This window comes from Arvicanthis niloticus, chromosome 14 (assembly GCF_011762505.2).
Source record: "Arvicanthis niloticus isolate mArvNil1 chromosome 14, mArvNil1.pat.X, whole genome shotgun sequence".
In the NCBI taxonomy this organism is placed as follows: domain Eukaryota; kingdom Metazoa; phylum Chordata; class Mammalia; order Rodentia; family Muridae; genus Arvicanthis; species Arvicanthis niloticus.
Genome location: NC_047671.1, coordinates 20,805,177 through 20,830,127, shown reverse-complemented (window position 1 = coordinate 20,830,127; position 24,951 = coordinate 20,805,177). Strand labels below are relative to the sequence as shown.

Below are 24,951 nucleotides of genomic sequence, written 5' to 3'. Positions count from 1 at the left end.
ACGCCGCCGCGCGAGGAACCATGGGACTCGTAGTTCCGACGCGGAGGAAGCCACGCTCCAAGTCTGGCTTTCGAATTACTAGTCCCGGGGGCACTCCCCGGAAGTAACGTAACAAGGCACGCGTGGCTCCGGCCGGCGTTTCCGCAAACAGAATCGTGGATGACTGTGTGGGTGAGTGTGGCGTTCGGCGTTCTGGCCTTTCCTTGCTTCTTTGTCTTTAATCTTGTGTGCTAAGAGCAAAGATAAGCCGAACGCCGGGACTCCCGGCCGGGCTCGTTCCCCGTTAGCCTTTTGCCTCTGGTCCTTACTTTGTGGAATTTATTGTGCCCGTAGCCGGAAGCAGTGTAGGTATTGCTTGTCTTGAGACGGTGGGTTCTGCTGCTCCTCCAGACCACACTAGTCCAGGGAGGACAAGCTCCTGTGCTTCTTTCTGCTCGGGCCGAAGGGCTGTGATGAGGGATGGGCGGGAGACGTGTTGGGAGCCAAAGAGGGTTTGTTCTGTCTGGAGCACTGCCTTAGGATCCTGAACCAGAGGTTGAGTAAAAGGCTGGGCCGGGGATGGGAACAGATGAACTTAGTCTGAGAGCTGCTTTCCCCTTTCTGTTTCATTGTCTTGCACCCCGCTGTAGACAGTCAAGGTGGTCCGTGAGGTCATGCTTGACCATTAGTTAGCAGGCACAAACTGAGATGAGCAAGAAGAATGGTTTAAGAGTCGTTACTGAACTTATGGAGGAGTCCTGGCCTGTGCATACCCCAACAAGCACACTTCCGTCACCCCAATCAACCAGTTAAAAGAACCGATTTAATAATGAAAAGCAGAAAAAGATTTTTACTCTGTGTTACATTGGGAGGTGGCACAGAGATATCCATCCAATAACCCCTCCATTTTTGTGGGTCTTGAAATGAGGGTGAGGTTTAAATAGAAGGCAAGAAAAATGCAACCTGACCAAAGTGTGGTCCTGCCTACAATTAACTCGTTTTTGTTTGGGTTTCCGTCGCTGCTTGTAAGATGCTCTTACTCCTTTTGGCTTGCTCCTTTCCTGCCTCAGCATAAGGTTCCTAGGGGAACAGTCATTTTTTTCCCCTTCATTCCCCCTCCTCCCTTCCTCCTCCCTCTCTCTCTTTCTCTCTCTCCCCCTCCTCCCTCTCAGCCTCCCTTCCTCCCTCCTTCCCTTCCCTCCCTCCCTCTCTCCCTCTTTTTTATCTTGGTGTTCGTTCATTGTTCCAACAATTTGACGGCTCAAGAGATCTAGGTATCCATTTAGAATATTTAGATTACTGTGAGGCAAGTTACGGTGTGATTGCAGGTAAAACTACAGAACCCCCTGTCAGTCTACTTTTTACCATAAATCCCCTTCCGAATTATTCTATCAGGACATCTCTCTTTTAAGTATTTTTATTACCGTTGTGGTTTTTTTTTGTTTGTTTGTTTGTTTGTTTTTTGTTTTTTTTTTTTTTTTTTTTTTTGTTTTGGTTTTTCGAGACAGGGTTTCTCTGTGTGGCCTTGGCTGTCCTGGAACTCACTCTGTAGACCAGGCTGGCCTTGAACTCAGAAATCCGCCTGCCTCTGCCTCCCAAGTGCTGGGATTAAAGGCGTGTGCCACCACTGCCCAGCTTTCATTACCATTGTTGATAGCTTTGTTACTGTCCTTTGTTGATGCAAAGCTAGAGATCAAACCCAGAGCCTAGAGTGTGCCCTTGTGAACAAGAATTCCTGGAAAGAAGTTGGGGCTACAAAGCTGTTAATTGATTTTTAGAATCTTGGTGGTCTTTAGAAGTTCTAAAGTCATGAGTGATTTGGATAAGGTGGAATGTTGCAAGTCTAGATCCTAATTACCTTGGTCCATCTTTAGTCCCCTTGCTTGTCATTTATTTTGCTCTGTATGTGACCTGACACTTTTGTGACAATTAGGTAAATCTTTTAGAATGTACCAACAGACCCCTGGTTCTGACCAACTAAAAGGCTAGGGACTCTGTCAGAGAGCCTCTGGTTCCTGTAGCTGAGATTTACTTGCCTTTCTGTGACCCACCTACCTGGTGTTTCCACCAATGTATCTGAGAAGTGTCTGAATTTATGATTTCTTTCTTTTGTTACAATATAACTTACTGAAACGGTTACTATGTTAGAACATGGAATTTTAGTAACCTGAATCTGAGTCCCTTAGTCATTGTAACAAATTTGGCTCCAGAATAAACTATCTCCTAGTCTTCTTGAGGTAAGAGTCATTGCTTTTCAGTGTACCAGGTTAAGTGTTCCATCATGGAGCATTTGACACAGGGTTCTAGATATTCTTACCCATTTTGTGGTATGGAATGCTTTTTATGGCAGCCAATCTGTGGAAGTATAGACTGTATGAATAAAAATCACCCTTAAACACCAGTACTAGTTTTAGGCAATAAAGGATACAGCTAAGGATAATTTTTCACATAGTTTTATGATTGTAAAACTAAGTTTCTTCTAGGCATTAAATGGTAGAGGGAAAGTAAGAGTTTTTCATAACTATAGCCAGTTCCTTGATACTGACCTATAGTAATTACTCTGTAAATTATGTTCCTAGTTGATTTTTTTTTTCTTTGTTCTTTGACTCAATTGTTCCTGTGTGACATATTTTGGGGGATTTTTTTTTTCTTGTTTTTTTTTTTTTTTTTGTGTTTGTTTTTGCTTTGAGTATTGGCTAGTGAAAGCTAATGTCACTCTGAAATCCTTAACAGTTCCCAGTGACTTGTTTTTAACTTGTTCATACAAATAATTTTATCTTTTCTTTATGCAGACAGTCTTTAAAAGAAATTTAACCTCTCGTCTTAAGTTACTTTTCTGTTGTTGTGATAAGGCACCATAACCAAGGCAACTTTTAGAAGATTTTATCTGGGGATTATAGTTTCAGAGGGTTAGAGTCCATGAGCATCAATGTCAGGGAACATGGTGGCAGGCAGGCAGGCAGCCCTGTGACATGGTTCTGGAGCAGTAGCTCAGAGTATGTCTTGATTTACAAGCACAAGGCAGAGTGCTATCTGTGAATAAACTGGCCTTTAGAAAAATTCAAAGCCTACTCATATGACACACCTTCTCCACCCAGGCCACGCCTCTAATCCTTCCCAAAATGTAGCACCAATTGAGATCAAGTATTCAAATATATTAGCTGAGGGAGCTTATTCTCCTTCAAACCACCACAAGTCTTCATTACTTTTAGGACCTGAAATTTCAGGGTCTCTTATTGTTTTGACTTTTGATTTCCATTTACCATTTATTTTAGTAGAAGTATTTAAGTTGTAAATTTAGTGGCAATCATTCACATGAAATTTTTTTGTAGGTTGGCAAATTAATTGGATGACTGAATATGTTAGACCATAACAATTCCTTTTTTATAGATTACTTCTTTTTTCTCTCAATTTACACATGTGCCCCAGAACTTATTTGAAATAGATTTAAAGGTGAGTCTTCAAGCTGTTCTAAAGCTTGAAAGCTGATCTATTTCCACTGTTCACTTTCTGTGTAATTACAGGTTTCATTATGAAATAAGGATTTCAACATTTTGATTTTCTGTATTATTTTTGTGTAGTCATTATATCTAAGGGGGCAGCTTATAGAAAAGCATAACTCATAATTAAAGAGATTTCAGGCCAAGCTACTTGGTTTTGGTGATTTGGGCCTAGTGGTAAGGCAGAATATCATTCTGGGCTCTTGGTAAGGCAGGGCATTATGCTAATGAGAGTGTGTAAAGAAGAAGACAGTTTACCTCATGGTAGTCAAGAAGGAATCACTCATAACCATGTATATTTTACATACTTCTTCCAAACAGCCTTTACCTCCTCAAGTCTCTGGAACCTTCCAACATAGTGCTACTAACTGAAAACCAACCAAGCATTCGACCATAAACCTGTGCGGGGTTTCTCACACAGTAACAGTTTGCTCCAGCTGCAAAGGTTCGTGACTATTTGATAATCAAATGCACGGAACCCGCTTCCAATCCTCAGAGTTAGCAGTTTAGTGCTGTTCCCAAGTCTGATGTCAACATTTCTGACACTCAAGGCAGGCAGGCCCTTTGCTGTGAGACCCTGTAAGGTAAAAAGAAAATTACATGGCAATTCTGGTGGGAACTTGGTAGATTAGAATGTCAGCAGGAGTATAGTCAGTGAGGCCAGGCTTAAGAGGTCTCAGGTGAGAACAAGGATGCTTTGGGGAATTGGACTACAGGCCGTTCATATTATACTCTGGTAAAGAATTTGTAAAGATTTATGTCTGCAGTGAAACTTTGTCACAGGCTGAATTGAAAGCTAACAGACTAGTTAATCTAGTAGAAGAAATGTCCACATTTCAAGTTGTTGGTTTGTTGTTTTTGCTTTTTGAGATGGGTTCTTACTGGGTAGCCTTAGCTGGCCTGGAACACTGTTGACCTGGCTCCAACTCCAGAGATCCCTTGATCTTGGCCAGCTGGGATTAAAGGCACCTGTGACATGCTCAGACTGTAATATGGTTAGCAGTAGCTACATCTTACCAGCTTTACAGTGAGAATCAAGAGCAGAAACATGAAGTGTGATCGTATTACTGTGTCACAACATACCAGCCTGCGCACACACATTGTTTCAGAATCATTCCTCTGGTCAGTTCCACAGGTATCTGCATAACATTGTCAGGTAGTCACAGCACGGCAACTCACCTCTCTGCTACTAGCCTTACTTGTGCATCACTTTGACCAGATGCCAGAGAAAGCAATTTAAAGGGTGAAGGATTGCTCTGGCTTGTGCTTTTTGAGGTTTCAGATTGTGATTGTTTGGGTCCTTGCACTTGGGCAAAATACCATGACAACAGCAGTATGTGACTAAGGAGCTTTGTTTCCTATGGATGGACAGGAGACAGAGGGGAAGTTAACCAAGGATGGGCATAACCTTTCAGTGGATCTTTTCAGTGACCTACTTGCCCCACACTAGTCCCCATGCTCTCAGATTTCCAGAATCTCCCAAAATAGCACTGCTAGGTGGGGACCATGCATTTGACACCCAAGTCTGTGAAGGAATAATTTTATATTCAAATACTTTCCAAACCAAAAGCAATGCCTTAATGGTTCTATTCTAACAAATTTATGTCTGTGTAAAAATTAATACACATAACATAGAAGGAATCGTGTCTGTGTTTAATTCTTGATTGAGCAAAGCTGCTTGGTAATGGAGTATTTATTTGATGGTGACTCCAGGAATTTTAGATCTTAGATACCTAACCTGTATTTGTGTATCTTAACTTGATTTGTCTTTTTAAATGTACATATTGACTATAAGTAAAATTGTAGATGTTTGGAGGCATTCTAATTACTACTGCTATATATTTATAGCTTTATAGTGCATATATAAACATTGTTTTAGTCCTGGTGTGTACAACCTTTTCACGTTATGAAACAATGTCATTGCAAAGGTCATGCTTGAGAACTGTACTGTTCAGTTTATGATGTTTGTGTTGGGCCACATTCCTATCTGTAGTGAATGACTGTAAGTGTCTTGGGCTATAAATTAGATGTTTCTGCATGACTGAGATTATTTTTAGAGTCTTAGCATTAGTATGTGTAAAAAATAATACTTTTTTTTTTTACTTTTCCTAGTGTTGATTCATGAGGTTTTGCTGTCAGTTCAAGTAACCAGAAATGGAAGGTTCTGCAAAAGCATCTGTAGATTCTGAAACAGAATCTCCTCCAAGTATTACTGAAAGCACTGCTGCATCTGGGCAGAGGCTTTCTGAAAAGACTCCTATGTGCCAGCAAGAAGATGATCTTGTAGAGCAGAATTCGAGTTCTGTGCAAGATTCTCCATCCAAGAAAAGAAAACTTGATGCCGAAATCATCTTAGAGGAGAAAGGCTGTAGCCGCCCGCAGCCACAAGTAAACTGGGTTCACCTGAAAGGGGGGCTGGAAATTGAAGGGGGAAGGAGGACGAGAAGAGATGAGGCCAAGACAAAGTTCTCTGATCAAGGCCCCAAGCTTTAATGTTCAGCTCTCAATTTAAAGGGGAAGACCCAACCCACAACCCCTCCTGGTTTCAGATGGGTGGGATAATCCTTAGTCACTTCCAGGTCACGGCTGGAGATGTCTCAAGGCAGGCCCAGGGGCAGTTCTGCTTCTGTGTTCCAGGCAGCCAAGGTGGGTAACTCCACCTAGATCCTGTCACTTGACCTTGTTGTAAACAACAAGGTCTCTCAGGCCTGCTCATGGTGGGGGGGAGGGTACAAAAGGCTGTGAGGATGATGGAAATGCTTCAAAGAGAACTAAATTGGAGAGGGTCAGTGTGTCTGAAGCCGAGCCTTCCCCTGAAGGGCTTACCTCCAGAAAGAGAAAACTGCAACCTCAGGATGCTGGGGAAACGCGGAAGGTACACAGCCAGTATTTTATTTTTAATTCAGTGTGCTAACCAGTAGTATGGAGCAGCTGTGGAGAAATTATAGATACATTTAAACAAAACAAATGTTTTGTTTTTAAATAAATATTATCTTAAAGTACAATAGGCTCTTATCTCTTAAAATTTTGTTAAGGTGAACCTTGTGCTGGGATAATTTTCATATTGTTTTGAAACTCTTGTTTGACCAGAACTTTGAAAGCTAGTTTCTATAGTTTGCTTTTTACTGATTTTTTAAAAAAGATTTATTTATTTTAAGTGAATACACTGTAGCTGTCTTCAGACACAGCAGAGAGGGCATTGGATCCCATTACAGATGGTTGCGGATTTTTTTTTTTTTTTTTTTTTTTTTTTTTTTAAAGATGGTAGTATGTGGCCCGGCTGATTTTTCTGTTTGCCCTTTTTTATTGAGTGTTTCAAGTAGCTAGATGGTCACTTTAAGTAATAAACATCTAACTTGTGCCCAGCTTTATTCTCCCTTACTAATGTGCTAAAGTATAAATCTTTCCAGCTTCTAGTCTGGTTTACATAGTTACTTATCATAATTTTGGTTACATTGATGCAAAAGGCTGATGCAGAGCAAGGTAAAACATTTGCCATATTGTAAAGGATACTGTGGCTGAATCTGGGATTGGAGAGGAAGAATACTTTGCAAATTAGTAACATTTTGTTGTCAGGCCTGAAAGAAAGTAGCAGGTCAGGCTTTCACCAACAGTGTCCTTGTAAAAAGGTAATCTCATATGTTAAACCTGAGTTTTTAAACTTACACTGGAAGATTTTTTTTTTTTTCCAAGTAGAATTTGACCCTTAAATTTGATAGATAAAATAAAGAATTAGATGCAAAAGATGGCAGAGGCTGAAGACCTTTACCTACTATGGAATTTTTATAGAATCCTTAGGATTTTAGTAAATATAGATTGAAAATTGTTTCATTAGACCAATACTGTTTAATAAAAGTCACTGGTACTGAGTGTGACCTACTAAATGCTAACTCCCCTATATATGCGTTATGTCATCAAAACAGTAATTCCCTATGGATACTAAAGTATAATGGTGGATTTTTTTTTAACTCCCTTTTAGGAAGTCCATCCATTGACTAACTTATTAAGTTGAATAAATCAAAACTCTGAAGCACAGTGGTTTTCTTAAAACATTTAGTCTTAAATTATGTAGGTAAGGGTCACAGTCAAGGTCTTAACCTGGAAATTGTTTTTATAACAAATCAGAGCAATCCTTCTGGGCAGTGGTAATTGGGATTATTTCTGTGGGTCCAGCCTTTGCTTGAGTTGCGCATGTGTGATGTGTAATGTGAGTCAGTTGATCTGAGGCTTTTCCTTCTTTCCCGGATTGTGCTTCTAATCCTTAATTCTGTTCCTTTCAATTTCAGAAGCTGGATGAAGGACACAGCTCAGCTGTGGCTGCCCACTATAATGAGCTTCAGGAAGTTGGCTTGGTGAAGCGTAGTCAAAGTCGAATTTTTTACCTAAGAAACTTTAATAATTGGATTAAAAGTATTCTTATTGGTATGATCATTTTTTGCCCTTTGGTTGGGAGAGTTAAATTTGTGTTGAGGTACATTGCTTTTTACGGAACCCAAGGATGCACACATGAAAATGCTGTGCAAATATGTTGTATTCACAGCCCATATCCCCGCTTTGGGTCTTCCCTCCCAGTTTTTCCATCATATATCAAGCTTTGAAGGCAATTATTTACCCTTTCCTTTGTGTCATGCTTTGGTTTTTAAAAAGCTAGAAAGCCAGAAGTAGGTCCTTGGGAGAAATTATTCTACTATTTGTAGCTCATTGTATGGGGGCATTCATAATGTTTAGTTGATATTAAGTTAAACAGGCTTTCACTTGGCAGTGTCCTTTATACTTGTAGTTAATGCTACTCAAGGCTATTACATAATTGTCTTACTCTAATAGTTTTAGTGACATGCATGTTGGACTGCACATTGAGTTGTTATTATGTCAAGGAAAGGACAGCATTAGGACTACCTGTGTGGGTGCCTTTACTGACCTGCTGCTGGTTACAGAGGTTGTTTCTTGAACATAAACAACTATATGTTATGTATGTATATATGGAACTAATATTTTCTCTGTGGAAACTCACCTTTAAAATTAAAATAGAAATGAGTAGAGAAAATATGTCTTAGCATGTAAGTATTGCTTTCTCTGTCTAGTTAAGTCAGGCTTGTATGTAAATGTAGAGAAATGAGTAAAGTTTAATGGGAATTCTGACAAGTTGACTTTGATGAATGCTTCTGCATTTCATGGGTCATTTTGTTGTTTTCTTGACTAAGTATTAAAATTCATGACAGAAACTTAAAATATGGGACACTTAAGCTTCTAATGAAAGCTACTTTATGAAGGCAGATATTGGTAGTGAATATTTAGCCACCCAAATAGTATCCATAAAAATGATAAAGTATTAAAGAGTAATAAAATAGGGAAATAAGTGTAAGATCCCTGGTTGCATCAAGTTTTAGTACTGCTGAATACCTCATTTATGTCAGACTATTATTAAGCCTTTTAAACTGTTGGAACTTCTACTTGTTTATGAGGTGAAAGGTATAGGTTTTTGACTAGTTCTTCAGATTGACTGCAAAGAATAAGAATCAGCTTCTCTTATCATTCCATAGCTACTTCAGTTTATGTGTGTCACAGTTATACACTGAACTCTGGGAAGCGATAGAAAAAGCTGTAAGAAATACAAGATAGTTTTTTTCTTATCACAGATGTTACAGCTTTTTTTTTTTTTTTTTAATTTAGAACTTTTTTAAAATTAGAACTTAAATATCACCTACTTAACAAGTCACATTTTCAAAGTGTCCTTCAAGAAATCGTTTTACTTTGTAAAATGACATGTGTACTCTTTAGTGATAAAGGATCAAGTTACTTCCTCTTTGTCAGATTTTGGAATACCAACTTAATATAGCTATACATTAATTTGGTATAGTCCATATGATTTGTCAGACAGAAGGTAGTAGGTTTTAAAGAAGTTGCTGTAGTAAAAATAGAGAAAATGTGTTATGATTGATTTCTTTCTTTTAGGGGAAATTTTAGAAAAGGTACGGCAAAGAAAAAACCGTGACATCACTGTTTTGGACCTGGGATGTGGAAAAGGTGGAGATTTGCTCAAGTGGAGGAAGGGGAGAATTAGCAGGCTAGTGTGTGCTGGTAAGATAGATACTGACAAGGTAAAGAGCTGATGTGGGGCCCAGTGTAAAAGCACTTGCCATGCAGGTCGTCTCACCTGAGTTCAATCCCAGAACCCACATAAAGAAGGGGAGGCAGGCGCTTGCTTGTGTACTGCCTCTCCTTTGTTCACACGCACATGCACAGATACAGTGATAGTAATGAAAGGTCAACAACTAAACAAAAAAACATGTCTTAAAGATCAGAATTAATTTGATCAGTTAGGTGAATGGGGAATTTAAGGGGCCTCCTTGTCAATATGATGCTAAGATCTCTGAAGGCACCTTCTCTGCATATGATAGGTGTTTCGAAAAATGAGTTAAGGCTTTTCTGTTGGTTTTGTGATGCAGTTAGTGTTAACTTGACCTTCCCAAAAGAAAGGACATATTGATCCTGTTATATTATTAGTCTTGTCAGGCATCATCCTCTTTCTGTCTGATGGGTCACGGGATGTACAACGGCATCATCTCCAGAGTACTGCCCACATCAGCAGTTTTCTTAGTTCTCCTGTTGGATGAGCCATACATACTAAAACATGGCTGAAGCTGTTGATTCTTGAACATGTTAGAAATTGAGGCTGTGATTTTTAATTCATACAAATAAAGTTTAATGGGAATTCTGGCAAGTAGACTTTGAGAAATGCCTCTATTTTTACCGAGTCATTTTGTTCTTTTGGTGAATAAGTGATTGTAAATGAAATGTGTCCTTAGCCTTTTCAGATAACTGTGGATTCATCTTTGGGGAGAATCAAGAGGCAGGCAGTTCTGTAATGGGAGTTAGGTGTGGGATCTGAAGCCTTCTGGCAAACACTGCATATTCCCTTAACTTTTAGACCCATTGGTCTGTCTTATTTTTTCAGAATTGTTTCAGAATACCTGGAAAGTACTGTTTATTGAAGTTATCTTACGACTGACACCAAGAAATCACATTTTCTTAATATTATCACCAGTAACAAAGGTGGTTGATAGGATTTTTTTCCTCACAGTTGTGATTTTTTTTTTTTTTTTTTTTTATAGTCAAATTTTATCTCTGGCAGTAAGCATCATCTATTGTGTCCCTTGAAATGACCTCATTCATCTTCACAAATACGTGTATGATATGATAGAGTTGGAGAGCCATTCTTTCAAGTTCAAGTGACTCTTATTGTACAGATGACAGTGTCAGCTCACCACCTGAGATGTGCCAGGTGCTGCTAGTGACAGGAAAGGACTGCTCCTTACTTCCCCATGGTGATGGCCAGAGATAGGAATCAGAGCCAAGACTGAGTTTCTGCTATTTTTTGGAGGACATTCTAAGTGAAAACTGGCTTTTCCTGCTTCATATAGTGAAGAACACAGGACACCTCCATAATGCCATTTGGTGCCACTACTCTGCATGTATGACTAAGGGCTGTCTTTACCCATCATGCTTTTCTGTCCCAAGTACAAATCTCATAGCAAGAAGAACAGATGCATTTCAGTATGAAAAGAATGACTTGGTATTTCACAAAATGAACTCATGGATGGTGTTAGCTGGAATCTGAGTTTTCTGCCTCATATTTTTGAATGAATATTTAAAACCTGGCTCAGCCCATAAAAAGCCCATGCTGTCTGAGCCTGATAAGTTCTTAGAACCCATGATGGAGAGAGAGAACCAACTCCTGAAAGCTGTTCTTTGACTTCCACACATACAATGATGATAACACTGTTTAGCCTTGGGTAGCATAAGTACTATTAAGAATGCGTTACAGGAACAGAGAAGCTGCCTATTCTGTATGGAATGTAGCTGAACACAAATGGACAAAGGAAACAAAGCCTTTGTGGAAAAGGAACTGGACAGACCATACAGCCTTTTCCTTATCTTACTCCTGGATTTCCTGCCACAGTTTATCAGTTGAGTTGCTATTCTGTGTTGACATTTACACCTTTTACCCTTCTAGATATTGCTGATATTTCTATGAAACAATGTCAACAACGTTACGAAGACATGAGATGTCGTCGTGATAATGAGTATATTTTTAGTGCTGAATTTATAACTGCTGACTGTTCAAAGGTACAGATTTTTTGTTTTAATTTTTTTGGTTTATTTTTATGTGTATCAGTATTTGCCTGCATTTGTGTTAGTGTGCACCACATGCGTGTCTGGTACCGATGAAGGCTAGATGAGGGTATTGAACTCCCTGGAACTGGAATTAAGGACAGTTTTAAGCTGCCATGTGGGTTCTGGGAATCCAACCTGTGTCCTCTACAAGAGCAGCCAGTGCTCTTAGCCATCTCTCCAGACTTGTCTTTTACAATCTGTTTTCTTTTTACAGTGCTAGAACCAACTGCAGGGGTCAGCATGCAACATCTCCCGTTTTTTAAGATTGATTCATTTGTTAAATTGTGATTGGAAACTTTAAAAATCCTTTTTTTTTTAACATTAAAAATCCTAAGTCATGCATTTTTAATTTCTATTAGAAAGTCTGTTATAATAAATCCTTGGATATTGTTAGGCAAGTTTTATTTTTAATGAATGGATATTTTGAAGTCTCTTATTTGGGCAAGATTTGTTTTCAAATGGTCATCTCTTAGTGTCCCTAAAGTCGCAGAGTCCACAGAAGCTCAAAGTCCCTTATATAAAATGGCATACTATGTGTGGATAACTACACAAATACTCATGTATACTTTAAAAACATGTTTAGATGATTTTATTATGGCACCCAACATAATGAAAATGCTATGTAACTAATTGTCACACTATTTAGGAAATAAGTGTCAAAAAAAGAAAAGTCTCCATATTCATTTAAAAAATAAATTTTCCTCTCATCTTGAGTCCATCAGTGGTTGACTTCACTGTTACAGAACCTGAGGATATGAAGGGCTGCTTTGTTTCACAGTAGACCTGGACTTAAACGTGTGTTTTGATCACCTTGTAGCTTATAAGGACGGTTTCCTGTCATATGAGAACCACTGTGTGCTTTTCACTGTCCATTGTTCCTCTGAGATTCCCAACTGAATTAATCTTCTCTGTCTTTAAGTATTGTATCTCAACACCTTTAAATAGTACCTGGTTAGTCAGTCAGCTTTTGCTTACAGCCTTGAAAATGAGGTTGAAAAATGTGTGTGTGGCTTAACAGGTGAAGCCTTGAGCACTGTTTCTTTTGGATGCCAAGGGCTGAGTGACCCAAGTGACTGTTGAATGTCAGTTTGTTTTAGCTCTCAAGACCAGCTGAAATGTTATGCAGCATTTTAATTTTTTTTCTTTTTTTCTTTTTCTTTCTTTTCTTTTGTTTTTTTGTTTTTGTTTTTTTTGAGACAGTGTTTCTCTGTGTAGTCCTGCCTGTCCTGGAACTCACTCTGTTTACCAGGCTGGCCTCCAACTCAGAAATCCACCTGCCTCTGCCTCCTAAGTGCTAGGATTAAAGGCGTGCGCCACGACCGCCCAGCTAATTTTTTTTGTATGTGCGTGTAATATGGGGGTGGTTCATCTGACACAGCTTCCACAGGAGGTCAGGGGCTCCAGCTTCCTTTTCATCTTCCACTTTCTGTGAAGGGAGAACCTTTCTTGTTTGCGCTACCCTTTATACCCTAGGTTTGGGAGCTTCCAGAGGATTCTCCTATGTCCACCTCATTTTACCATAAGAATGGTCAGGCTCCTGACATATCCTGCCATGCTCTGAGTTGTGTGTATACCAAGACCACAGACTTAAACTTTCAGGCTTGCAAGCCCTTCCCGATACTTTCATTTACCGAGTTGTGTCTCTGGTCTAATATATTGTTAACATGATTTCAGAATTCCCCACTTTTTAAAGATCATCATGAAAATGAAAATTGTGATTATTTTCTATGTATTGGGTAGGTGGTTGGGTGTTGGGTGAATCTTGGATATTGCTCCTTGTTCCTGAGACGGTTTCCCAAAGGGCCCTCTTGATGAGGATGTGCTACTGGCCAGGGAGCTCTGCAGACTGTTTCTGTCCCCCACTTTCACTTGTGCTGTCTACCTAGACCTGTAGATGTTTTTACGTCAGGGTAAGAATATTTTTATTAAGTGGTCCTTGCTATCATATATACATAACAAAGAATGAATCAAAGATTGGTGAAAACTGTTGATTACTGTCAGGGAACGTCTACTTTAAGAGCCCTGAATTCTAGTAATTTACTAAAGCACTTTTGATGTATGTTGTAATTAGCTTAAAATACTAACCCATTTACATTTGTTGTAGGAACTTTTGGTTGAAAAATTCCGTGATCCAGAAATGTACTTTGACATCTGCAGCTGTCAGTTTGCTTGCCATTACTCCTTTGAGTCCTTGGAACAGGCTGATATGATGCTGAGAAATGCCTGTGGAAGGCTTAACCCTGGCGGCTATTTTATTGGTACCACTCCCAATAGCTTCGAACTGATGTAAGTAACTTGAACCCAGTTAAAATGGGTCAGGTACCTTTTAAAATTGTATCATGTGCTTTTTCACATGCATGATATGATTGATAGGATAAAAAATACTAATCATAATTCTTTTATTTTCGTTGTGGAATAACCCAATAGAAAACGCCTTGAAGCTTCAGAAACAGAATCATTTGGAAATGAAATATACACTGTGAAATTCCAGAAGAAAGGAAATTATCCTTTATTTGGCTGCAAATATGACTTTAACTTGGAAGGTGTTGTGGATGTCCCTGAATTCTTGGTCTATTTTCCATTGCTAACTGAGTAAGAATGTCTTGATCTGTTGCTTTTTCTTTCCCCTCATCCTGTTCTAAGGGGACACAATTCATATTGCTACTCATTCTGTATTTTAATGCAACCTCAAGAAAAAGCCTTAGCTGCAGAATTGGTTCACTTTAGATAACTCTTTCATAAGGAAAGGGAGCCAGCTGCTTCTGCTCAAGGTAGAAGATAACTGACCGCACAGGTAGCAAACACAGCGTTGGTAATATGAAGATGAATTCATAAGTCCAAGACCCTCCTTTTGAAAGAGATTATCAAAAGTTTGTATTTCAGTATAGCTTTGAAATTGCCTATGGAATAGACTAGTGGGTTTTTTTGTTTTGTTTTGTTTTGTTTTTCCTTATCTTTCTTCTTTTGAAACAGGGTCTCAGACTATATGTAGCTTTGGCTGTCTTGTAACTTGCTATGTAGACCAGGCTTGCCTTGGACTAACAGAGCTCTACTTGCCTCTGTCTCCCTAGTGCTGGGATTAAAGGCGTGCACTACCATGCCCAGCTTCCTACAGGTTGATTATAGAGTCCTGAGTCCATGGTGTATTCCCCCATGCACATTAATTCTTGAGAATTCTGGTGAGCTGCAAGCATAGGACAAGTTGAAGGTACTGGATGTTATCGTGTGGCTTCAAGACTGTGATATATACCTTAGTCTGCAGGACTTTCCTGCCAGGAGAATATAATACAAGCCAACTTAGATGGAGGTTGTATACAGATGATGAAGTTTTATTTCGTACTTTTTGAAAACAAACATCTATTTTGATAATAACTGAGGAAGCAGAAGGGGTTTTGCTCACCTATATTTGGCTGGGGAGTATTTTAGTCTAGACTCAGTCATCTTGTAACACTGTAAACACAGGGTTTTCATGAGTCAGTGCAGTGTAAGGACTCGAACCAGGTACCGTGGCTGAGCCTCAGTTCTGTGCTCAGACTCATACAGGAGAACTACTGTGAGTTTGAGGCTATCCTGGGCTACAGTGTAAGACTGTCTCAAACAAGGAAAGGAAGTAGAGAGCTGGAGAAAGAGGGAGGAAGGGCAAGAGGAAATTAAGTAACAAATCACGACAGGACATGAACACACCATACAGTGTTACAGATGCAAGCTGCTTACAGAAGTTACAATTTTAAATCAGTGTGCTTTCTATTTTAAAATGTTTGGAAAAAGATTGCCCTTTAACTTCATAAAAGAAGAAATTAGTTTCTTTTTTTTCATTTGTCTCCTGTGTTAGCTTGATGTTTCAGCGTAACAATTAGTAGACACCAAGATAAAACAGAATAATGTGAAGACTATTGTTCAGTGCTGAGCAAACGGAGCATGATTCTCTACTTAAATTGCTTGAACATGGTGAACTTAGAAAGTTATAGATTCATTCTTTAATATATAATTATTTTTATATCACTAACTTTTATTTGATAATTTCATGTAGGAGTTGCAATTTTGATCAAATCCCCACTCCCTCCCATGTTCTTGCCACATCCTCCTCACAAACTCATGTCTGTTTCTTCTGTTGTTATTTAAGTCCAGTCAGTGTTGCCCATACCCTCCTGGCTTTTTCCTATTGTGTTTTGTGTTGGGACCTAGTCATTTGGACTTAGTTTGTTGCTTGTGTGTTTGATATGAGTCGTCTTCTAGTCAACCTATCTTGAGTAGGACTCTGTTTCTCCCTTTGTGTTAACTAAACTTGGTTGATTTCAGCTTAAGGAGGAGCAGCTCATAGTTCTGTTAATTACTTATTTTGGTTTTTGACTGGTGAGGCTCAGGTGATTCCAATATAGGTTTTTCAATAGATTAATTATATTTGGTGTGTGATTGCTTCAGTGAGGTCCCTGGACAGGTTCAGGTGTGCCTGAGGCATCCAAACACTAATAGAAGTGTAGGCCAGTGCTGGGCGGAATTCTGGAGTTGAGGAGAGTGGAAAAGGGGCAGTGTGTCATGTTGGGGGGCAAGAACCAAAGAGAGTGGCTCTCATTGTGGGGAGCTGAGGAGACACGCCACAAAAATCTGCTTATGTTCCTCCTTTCTGAGGGTGAGTCAAGGGAAGGGCAATGTGGGTGGGATGAGAGACACAATAGTTTTACCAAGAAAATGCATGGCTATGGCCTAATATATCATTTTTTAAAAATGTATTTATTTGTGTAAGCATTTGGTGATGTAAATGTTAAATCTAAAAAATGTTGAGGTTGAGCTTCTTGTTATTTAATTAAGAAGCAAAACAACCATGTAATTAACTTACTGAAAAGCCTATTTGAATTGCACAAATTGGGTTATTTTTAATGAATTTTTTCCCCTTTTTTGTGTACAGCTTGCTTTTGTTTCTAGTGACTTGTCTTGGAGATGGATTATAATTGCGTTTCCTTGAATAAAAGAAATACGTATGTTCATGCTGTTTATCCAAGAAGGGCTAGCTCAGATAACAATACAGTCTTAAGAGTGTGTATTATGCAACATCCCAGGGCCAGGAGCCTCTGACATCCCTTCAGCCTTCTTCCCTCATCTCTCCCTCCTACTCAAGCCTTGTCTTGTATTTATGTTCGTTTGTTTTTCCTTTACCCCCTACCTGTGATGTCTCCAGGCTACTTCATATTGCGGAGGGTTGCATAAACTTAGCAAATGCAGGAGTGTTAGCAGGAGGCAGGAGAGAGCTGGAAGGACAGCTTTTAAGTCGGATGGAATGTGGATCTAGAAGACAGGAAGGCTGGCTGTCCTACAAAACTCGGGAAGTGGGAAAAGGCTGAGCTAAGAAGAGGAAGGAAAACTAGTGGGGCTGAACCAAAATGCAGCTGCTAAGAGAAGGCAGTGTCCCCAAAATGAATAGCTCGGAGACCATGCTGACTGGGATTATACCCTGGAGCTGAGTGAAGGGTACTGGAAAGGGTAGTAATTCCTTTTTATATCTGCAAGCTTAATCTGGCTGTACCTGGAAAGTTCACTGAGGGAGAGAGTAGGACTGGAAGCAGGGCATAGCCAATATTACAGAATGGCAGTGAATGAATACAGTAAGAAGTGAACATGTTGTGGGTAAGAGAAGAACTCTGATGTATTGGCCACAGGGACTGTAGGAGAAGGGAGATGGATTCACTGCAGTGATGAGAACAGGTAGAAAGCAGTCTTGTAATGCTTAGTCTTAGGATGAGAAGTTAGAGGGTCCGACATATCCAGGGGTGAGAGTGAATGAGCAGTGATCACAAAAAGTTGAATCCCAGACAGCTTCCAACTTTCCATGCAGCTGGTACAGAGAAGTAAATAGATTCTGGAACAGACTTTAAAGCTTTAACATTTAGAAGTTGGGAAACCTGTAAAATAGTCTGCAAAGAAGCCATCCAAGATACTCTTTTGATAGAAATAGATTTATGTTACCAGAGAATGCAGGAGATGGAACTACTTTACAAAATGCTGCATCAGGTGCAGCTGTGGGTATGCAAAGGAAGTTGAATCTCTAGGAAAGTGCTCTGTATGCCCCTTTCTTCCTTGACCCGTTTGCCACACTAGAGGAAAGCCCGTCTGCAAGCTTATGGATATTTAGATTGCTTCTTTCTTCAAAGGCATGAAAACTGTTACTTATCCTTCATTTGTATTATTCTGTTCAACATAAGTAAATAGCTTTTTTAGTTAAACCCAGATGTCACTGCTATCACTTCAAAAGTAAACTATATGAGAAAGGACCAGAGAGATAGCTCAGTGGGGAAATCCCTGGGATCCACATCATGGAAAGAGAGAACCAGTATCCTCAACTTGTGTACATACATGTGATGAAATAATTTTTTTAAACAAATTACAAACATCTGAAAGTGTTTCCATTGATCATGGAACGAGAGAACCAGTATCCTCAACTTGTGTACATACATGTGATGAAATAATTTTTTTAAACAAATTACAAACATCTGAAAGTGTTTCCATTAATCTTTTTGGACAGAATGGCAAAGAAGTATAATATGAAGCTAATCTATAAAAAAACATTTCTGGAATTTTATGAAGAAAAGATTAAGAACAATGAAAACAAAATGCTCTTAAAACGAATGCAGGCCCTGGAGGTAAGTATACAGATTCTAGGACATGGTGACTATGTTTGGTATTTTGGGTGGTTTTCGCAGTTCTTCAGACTTGCATAGTTAGGTGGACTGTGCAGGTTATGGTGCTGTAGATGCCCTACCTTCTAGGACAGAGGCTGATACAGACTTTTCCCTAGTGGATGGCAGTGGTGCTGTGTCCCTGCTGAGACAGGATGTTTCTGGGTAAAATTGAGACCTCCCTATCTACAGCAGTTCCCTGTGACTTGGTCAGCAGTTTAGGGCCCTCCTGGCCAGGGCCTAGGGTGTAAGTACATAGACCAAGGTATAATTTTGTTCTGTGATGACTCTGGTGACACCTTAGTAATTTGTCATATACTGAGGCTAGGGCTGCCTAACTCCTTACTTGTCCCAGTGAAGCAGTGAGAGACTGCAGTCATTGCATGCTTTCCCTTTTCCCTTTTATTACGCAGATAGAAAGTTTCAGTGTGCCTGTAACTTGTTAGAATTTAAGACAGTCCATTTAATTTAGAATATTAATATTCTTTTCTTTTTTCTTTTTGTTTTTTCTTTGGTTTTGTTTGTTACGAGGCAAGGTCTCATTCTGTGGTACTAGTTGGCTTGGAATTCATTATGTAGCACAGATGGCCTTCAAACTTGAAGCAGTCCTCTTTCCTCCTCCGCCTGGCCTACAGGTGTGAGGTCCATCAGCTTAGAATACTCCTTTAAGTACCTGAAGCCTAGTCTGTTGTGCTTATATTCAACTGGAGAAAGAAGCAAAGCAATCACTGTTTTTCAGTGTTTACTCTGTGAAACTTATAAATTTCTGTGAGATCTCTTAACTGAATTTGCATTTTTCCCTAGCAATACCCTGCAAATGAGAACTCTAAACTTGCCTCTGAAAAGGTGGGTGACTATGCACATGCAACAGAGTACATGAAGAACGGTCAAGTCAGGTTACCTCTGGTAAGTTCCAGCTTTGACAGCCAGAACAAAGGATCGTGTGCTGTGTGGAGACTTAGCTTATTTCACTTGTTTACAGTATTTGGGCTTACTGGGTTACAAATTTGGCAAGTAATAATCTGTTTTCCCTTAGTTGTGCTGACTTTTGATGCTGTAGAACATAAACTGTTTATTTCAATGAGTAGCATACAAAGCTTTTTATGAGGCTGCTAAGGGTGGGGAAGTCCCAGGCTTGGTTTGCATGATCTGTGCTGATGCAGCGTTCCAGAGACAGGATTCTTTGAGTTCTGTGCACTTGAATGGGAGATGGGAGAGTAGTAAATTTTCATTTGTATTGACATTTTATGCAGACTCTTGGTTTTAAAAAAAATTAAATATATGATAATAAGACAAGCTATACTAATCCCAATGAAGATTGCAGACATTTCCCTTATCATCTTAGAATTTTCTTCACTCACAATTTCTTCAAATTTACACTAGGTTCTAGAACTAGATCTTATTTGTAAAGTCAGTGTCCTGTGCAAAGCTGCACATACCTTGTGGTTCTTTGGTAAAATGCAGAGTTCAGTTTTTCATTTCTAAGTTACAGGTTTAAGGTAAATTCTTGTTTCAGTTCTTCCTCTCTTACCCAACCACTACTAGGCAGTGATATTAACTTCCTATAAGGAAATTTGTGTTTTCTTAACTTTGTTCATAAAGTTTTAATCTTACTGACTGTTCTTAGATGTGTATATCTTAATGCTCTGTGCAGTGTGTGTTCTTACAGTGAAGTTAGGACATTTGCTGCCTCTTTCCTCTATTATAAAGTAAGCTTACGCTTACTGCTGTATTGAACCTGAAATTTTCTTTCTTCTGTAATTTTAGGGAACCTTAAGTAAGTCAGAATGGGAAGCTACAAGTGAGTATATCATCCAGTTAACTGATAATTTCAGTGATTCTGTTTTATGGGATCATTAAAACTTGAAAATGATAAGAATTTTCAAAATACATTTTGTATTTATGCTGATACATTGAAACATATCACACACATCTCCATAGTGATAATAAAATATGTGTAGACTGCTACTTAACATACTTTTATGAGTATACTTATTTTCACTACATACTTATTAATAAGAAACTGCCTCTTTTCTCAGGATTCTGTTGACTTGTTTGGCTTATGCAGTACTTCTATGGATATTACTTAATTTGGTCATTCAGATATCGACAGCAAAGAGGGGGCATAGGACACTAATCATAGCAGAGTAAGGACGGCTCTTATGGAATTTTTCATGAGTTTGAAAACCAGTGTTACACAGACAAATTCTGACACAAATCTGCTTTCTTCAGAGAAGAATTCACAGTCTGGCAGATGTGCAAAGTCCTGGGCTTCTACAGCAGGGTTCTGTAGAGGACTTCAGTCTGTAGATCCTTAATGTTAATATGAAAGGATTTTAACCTTTCATGTGGGTGTCTTGAGAATCTCAACACAGCTCCTGCTGTCGGAGACATACTATTTAATAAACATTGTACACTGACTTACAAAAGAAATTTTATGAAAGGACTTTGGGGGATTAGAGAGCAAACAAGTCTGCCTTCTAGAGTTCACAACACAGACACAAACAATGTTGCCAGACAGTTAAGTGCTGAAGAGGGGAAAGGTAGATGAAGAGTTGAAAGTTAGATCTTCAGACTAGCAAATCTGAGAAGTACTACTGTTATTGAGTGTTCAGTAGTATCTGGGACTTTCAATTATTGTGAGTTTCAAATTGTGTATCTGAAATCAGATTCTAGTATTCTTAGTGTTGTTAAATGGATGAACAGAATTTTGTTTTTAAATATATACTAAGTGATCCTATATCTACCCCCAAACCACTCAAATAATAAAACTCTGAGAATTAATGGTGTTTTTCTTTCTTGATGCTGCCTGAGAACATTCCCCTGATGATATGAGTCACTGGACTCTGACTTCTTTTTCTTCATTAGGTATCTACTTGGTTTTTGCCTTTGAGAAGCAGCAGTGAGCACGTCGCTTCAGTGCAGTTCTCCATCCTTCCAGATGGGGCAGACCATCTCAGAAAGATTTGACAGCTGTTTGTTTATTTTAATAGTAAGTTCTAAATGTGTAGGACACCGCCACAAAGTCCAGTGTATAAATTTGACATTTACTGTCTGTGACAGGTTAGCATAATGTGTGTACATAAGGATGAGTCGTCTTTAAGATCTATTTTTAAGTAATGTTGTAAGAATTGTTTCCCTCTACTGTCAAAACTATAGCAAGACATATCAGAGCAACTGACCTCCAGTGCTGTGATTTGCTGAATGTGTTTACAAAGCTGAATTTACAATAACTGTAGAATTGGCAAAGGAACGCTAGATTGCCACTGTGCACTCATTTCAAGTTTTGTTACAGTGTTTTTCAAGATTTAATGGATTGTGTTCTATATACTTGAATGTAAGTGTTCAATATATATTGCTAAAGTTATAAGATTAAATTTTGATTTTAGATTGTCATAAGAGCTACCTGACTAGATTTTGACTGTGTTTCAATAAAATAACTATTTGCTAATACACTGCAATTCTGAGACTCTATAGAAAAATTTAGATGGCAGCATAGAGTTAATGCGGAGTGGTTTGATATTCTCTTTAGAATTTCTTACCATAGCAATTAGTATATCTAATTGAGGTTGTGATTAAGGTACAATTAACTTTCTTCACTGGACAGTGATTCCATGGCTAGATTTTCTTAAGATTTTGTGAAAATGCCATGCCCTACTTCTGTTCCATAATGTTTTCAAATGGATGTGTGCATGTGCAACAGGGGCAGCACAGTAAGATACATCTTAGATGGAGCCTCACCAATGAGAACTCACTAATGCTGTATCCTTCCAGGTCTCAAACATGCAACTCCTGCCTGTCTCTCAAAACATTGGGACTCTATAAGGCAGACCCCACTGTCTAATTGTCTTTCAAACATTCACTGTTGAAGTGTTAATGGTATAGTAGTCGACGTGGCTGCCTTCCAAAGTCGACTTGCTGTCTCACAGCCGTCATGACTGTCATTGTCAGTTAGAGAGCTGACTTCCAGAACTGAGGCCAGCCTTTAAATACATCAAGAAACTTAAGAGCAAATACAATTATATATTTGTTTAAAAATCGCCTACTGAAAGGACAATTTACAAAGATGCCACTTTCTATAAAAATCTATAGTACTTGCTTTAAAAGTAGGCTCAGGGCCAGAGAGATGGCTCAGTAGTTAAGAGTGCGGGCTGCTCATGGAGAAGACCCAGGTTCAGTTGCTAACACTTACATGGCAGCTTACAACCATCAGTAACTCCAGTTCCAGGGGATCTGACATCATCTTTTGGCCTCCCTGGGCACCAGGCATGCACATAGTACATGTGCATAGGTGCAGGCAGAGTACACACATGTATAAAATAAAAATATTTTTAAAATTAAAAGCATAATCTAGTTTATATATAGTCACTGTTCTAAGTATTAGAGGGTAGGTTTGGTTCTGGGGCAGGGGTTGAGGGTTGTGGGATGGGGAGGAGTGTTCTTGCTGTTAGAAATGTAGGCTCATTTTATTCCTGGGGAAGTACCAGTAAGTATTTTGATGATGTGGCCTAGAGAAAGCTTCGTCACAATTCATGATCTTAGTTAACAGGTGATGCATCATTTTTAGTCTCTGCCCTTTCCATTCCATTTCATGGGTCATTTTTAGGAGAGAAGAATTCCTCAAAGGGTGGAGTAATTGATGGCTATTGCAAGCAGCAAGAAGAGAAATGTGGAGTTCCTAGGCCCTTCCCTGAGGACTCAGAGAAAACTGGCCTGGGTCTGAGATGGGCTCTAGTCATTATACCTCCTGTCAGAGATATAGGAGAGTTCCCATGATGTCACCCTACAGAAACAGTTCAAGCAGCTGCCTCTTTCCTTTTGTGGTGTTATCTGTTGAGCCCCCATCCCTCCACCGCTCCTTGCAGAAGTCCAGTGACTCAGGATGGATTCTTATGGACAAGAATGGGAAGGTGGCATTTTCCATGTTTCTTTCAACAAATAAGACTTTGCCCAGCATTCTCGGAACCTGAATGTTTAATTTTGTTATGACTTGTAGTACCTGATGAGAAAGGTGTGGCTTTTCATTGCAGCATCCGGAAAGAGTCTCTTCTCTTGGGTTCAGTAATAAAAATGGTTCAGATGAGCTGTTCAGATAACACCTAGGCCTGCCACACAGTGTATGCTCAGGTTGTTTCCAACAGGGACTGGAGACATGGCTCACAGGTTGAGAGTGCTTGCAATATTCGGAGAACTGGAGTTTGGTTCCCAGCACACACACACACAGAGTGGTTTAGAACTACCTGTACCTCCAATTGCAGGGACTTCAGCATTCTCTAGTCTCTGCTAGCCCCTGCACATACATGCAGATACCTACACATAAATAAAAATCTTTGACATGACGATCATGTGGGCCATTTTTGGGAGTGACACAACCTGAACTGGTAGTTGGCTTGGGGATAAAGTTGCACTGCAGTAGGACCCAGAATGCTGACGTGGAATTGTTTGGGTCTAGCATTTATTTACTCAGGGGAACAGTCCAGTGTATAGTGTTAATGGAGAGAAGCTGAGGAGTTGTCAGTCCTTCCCCATCCTTCTGGTAACCTAACCTGTACAGAGAGCCTCAAGCCTGTCAGCTTACACACTTCAGTGTCCCAGAGCACTTTAGAGACCGACTCTTATCAGCAAGAGAAGACTGAGTAGAGTCACTGAGTAGAGTAATAGACCTGACGGATGACTGAAGGGCAGAGAGATGATACAGATTTCTCAAGAACAGAGCCATATTAACACTTTTACTCTGTAGTGGGTTCTAAGTCCTAGGCTCACATACTTCCAAGGGTATAACAGGTGGTCCCTGCAGCTTTGAGTGTTAATTATTGAGGCACCTTAACTTAGGTGTATTAATTCCTGAGTACGATGCTTTAGTAAATAAGGTACCCTGGCAGGAATAGAGGTAGATTATTCTTGGTGTGGAGACCTGGTCCTCTAACCAGACGTGTGGAATGTATATACTATAGGTGATGGTGTTCTTCCAACCTTATTTTGTGGATATGTCAGTGCAAGAGAGTCTTAAGAGAAGATGCTGTCTCAGTGTGAGTTAAGTAGACAGACCTGATTATGTGAGTTTGCTTGCTTAAACTCTGTTGAAGTATTGTATCTATACAGGCAATCAGGGATTCTTCACAGATAGAACGTACATGAATACAGAAGCCAGAAGTTCCCTTTTGACTACTATTTCATCCATAACTGCCGTCCAGTTCTAAGCGAAACCCATTTCATCTGGCTTGGAATATTATGTGAATAAAATTAAAAATACACCCTTTGGCTTTCACTTGGTAGTATTCATGAGGTTCTAATTCTCAGTAGGTGTACATTGTTCGTTCTCATGATTGTACAGTGTTTCATGTATGAATAAACAACATTATACAGTGGTGCTTTGATTCATTTCTAGCTTGGGAACTGTACTACCACAGTTACCTAGGAAATGAGTTTTGTGCAGGTAGTTACATTTCCTCTAGGAATAAGATTCCAGAGTCATAATACATGTGACAATTCATATTCATTATCAGCTACCCAGAAGCTTCTGGAGTTCAGTCATCCTACATTCTTGATAATGCCAACTGAGGTCTGAATGAGAATGGAGGCTTGAATACGTTTGAATGCTTGGGTCCCTAATAGAATTAGAGGTA

General features: G+C 39.3%; 1 protein-coding gene across 3 annotated transcripts; it reads left to right on the top strand.

Moving 5' to 3' along the window:
- The first annotated feature begins 34 nt into the window (after positions 1–34).
- Positions 35–24,693, top strand: Rnmt (RNA guanine-7 methyltransferase). Of its 3 annotated transcripts, XR_004608211.2 has the most exons (13): positions 35–171; positions 3,801–3,924; positions 5,592–5,867; positions 7,766–7,901; positions 9,432–9,557; positions 11,494–11,606; positions 13,759–13,940; positions 14,082–14,246; positions 18,172–18,289; positions 19,130–19,231; positions 20,093–20,126; positions 21,194–21,317; positions 22,932–24,693. XR_004608211.2 is itself a non-coding variant. In XM_034517622.2 (12 exons), exons 3-12 carry the CDS (start codon positions 5,634–5,636, stop codon positions 21,229–21,231), a joined length of 1,248 nt encoding a protein of 415 aa, XP_034373513.1. In that variant the 5' UTR covers positions 35–171; positions 3,801–3,924; positions 5,592–5,633; the 3' UTR covers positions 21,232–24,693. The 3 variants fall into 3 exon arrangements, 2 of the variants coding, with proteins under 2 accessions (XP_034373513.1, XP_034373514.1); XM_034517622.2 differs by having other exon boundaries at positions 21,194–24,693; XM_034517623.2 differs by lacking the exon at positions 3,801–3,924 and having other exon boundaries at positions 45–171; positions 21,194–24,693.
- Positions 24,694–24,951: the final 258 nt, after the last annotated feature.

Coding starts and splice junctions, on each gene's coding strand:
- Rnmt (XM_034517622.2), top strand. CDS start 5,634: ATGGAAGGTTCTGCAAAAGCATCTGTAGATTCTGAAACAGAATCTCCT. Junction 9,558..11,493: donor TAGCAGGCTAGTGTGTGCTG/GTAAGATAGATA, acceptor TTACCCTTCTAG/ATATTGCTGATATTTCTATG. Junction 14,247..18,171: donor TATTTTCCATTGCTAACTGA/GTAAGAATGTCT, acceptor CTTTTTGGACAG/AATGGCAAAGAAGTATAATA.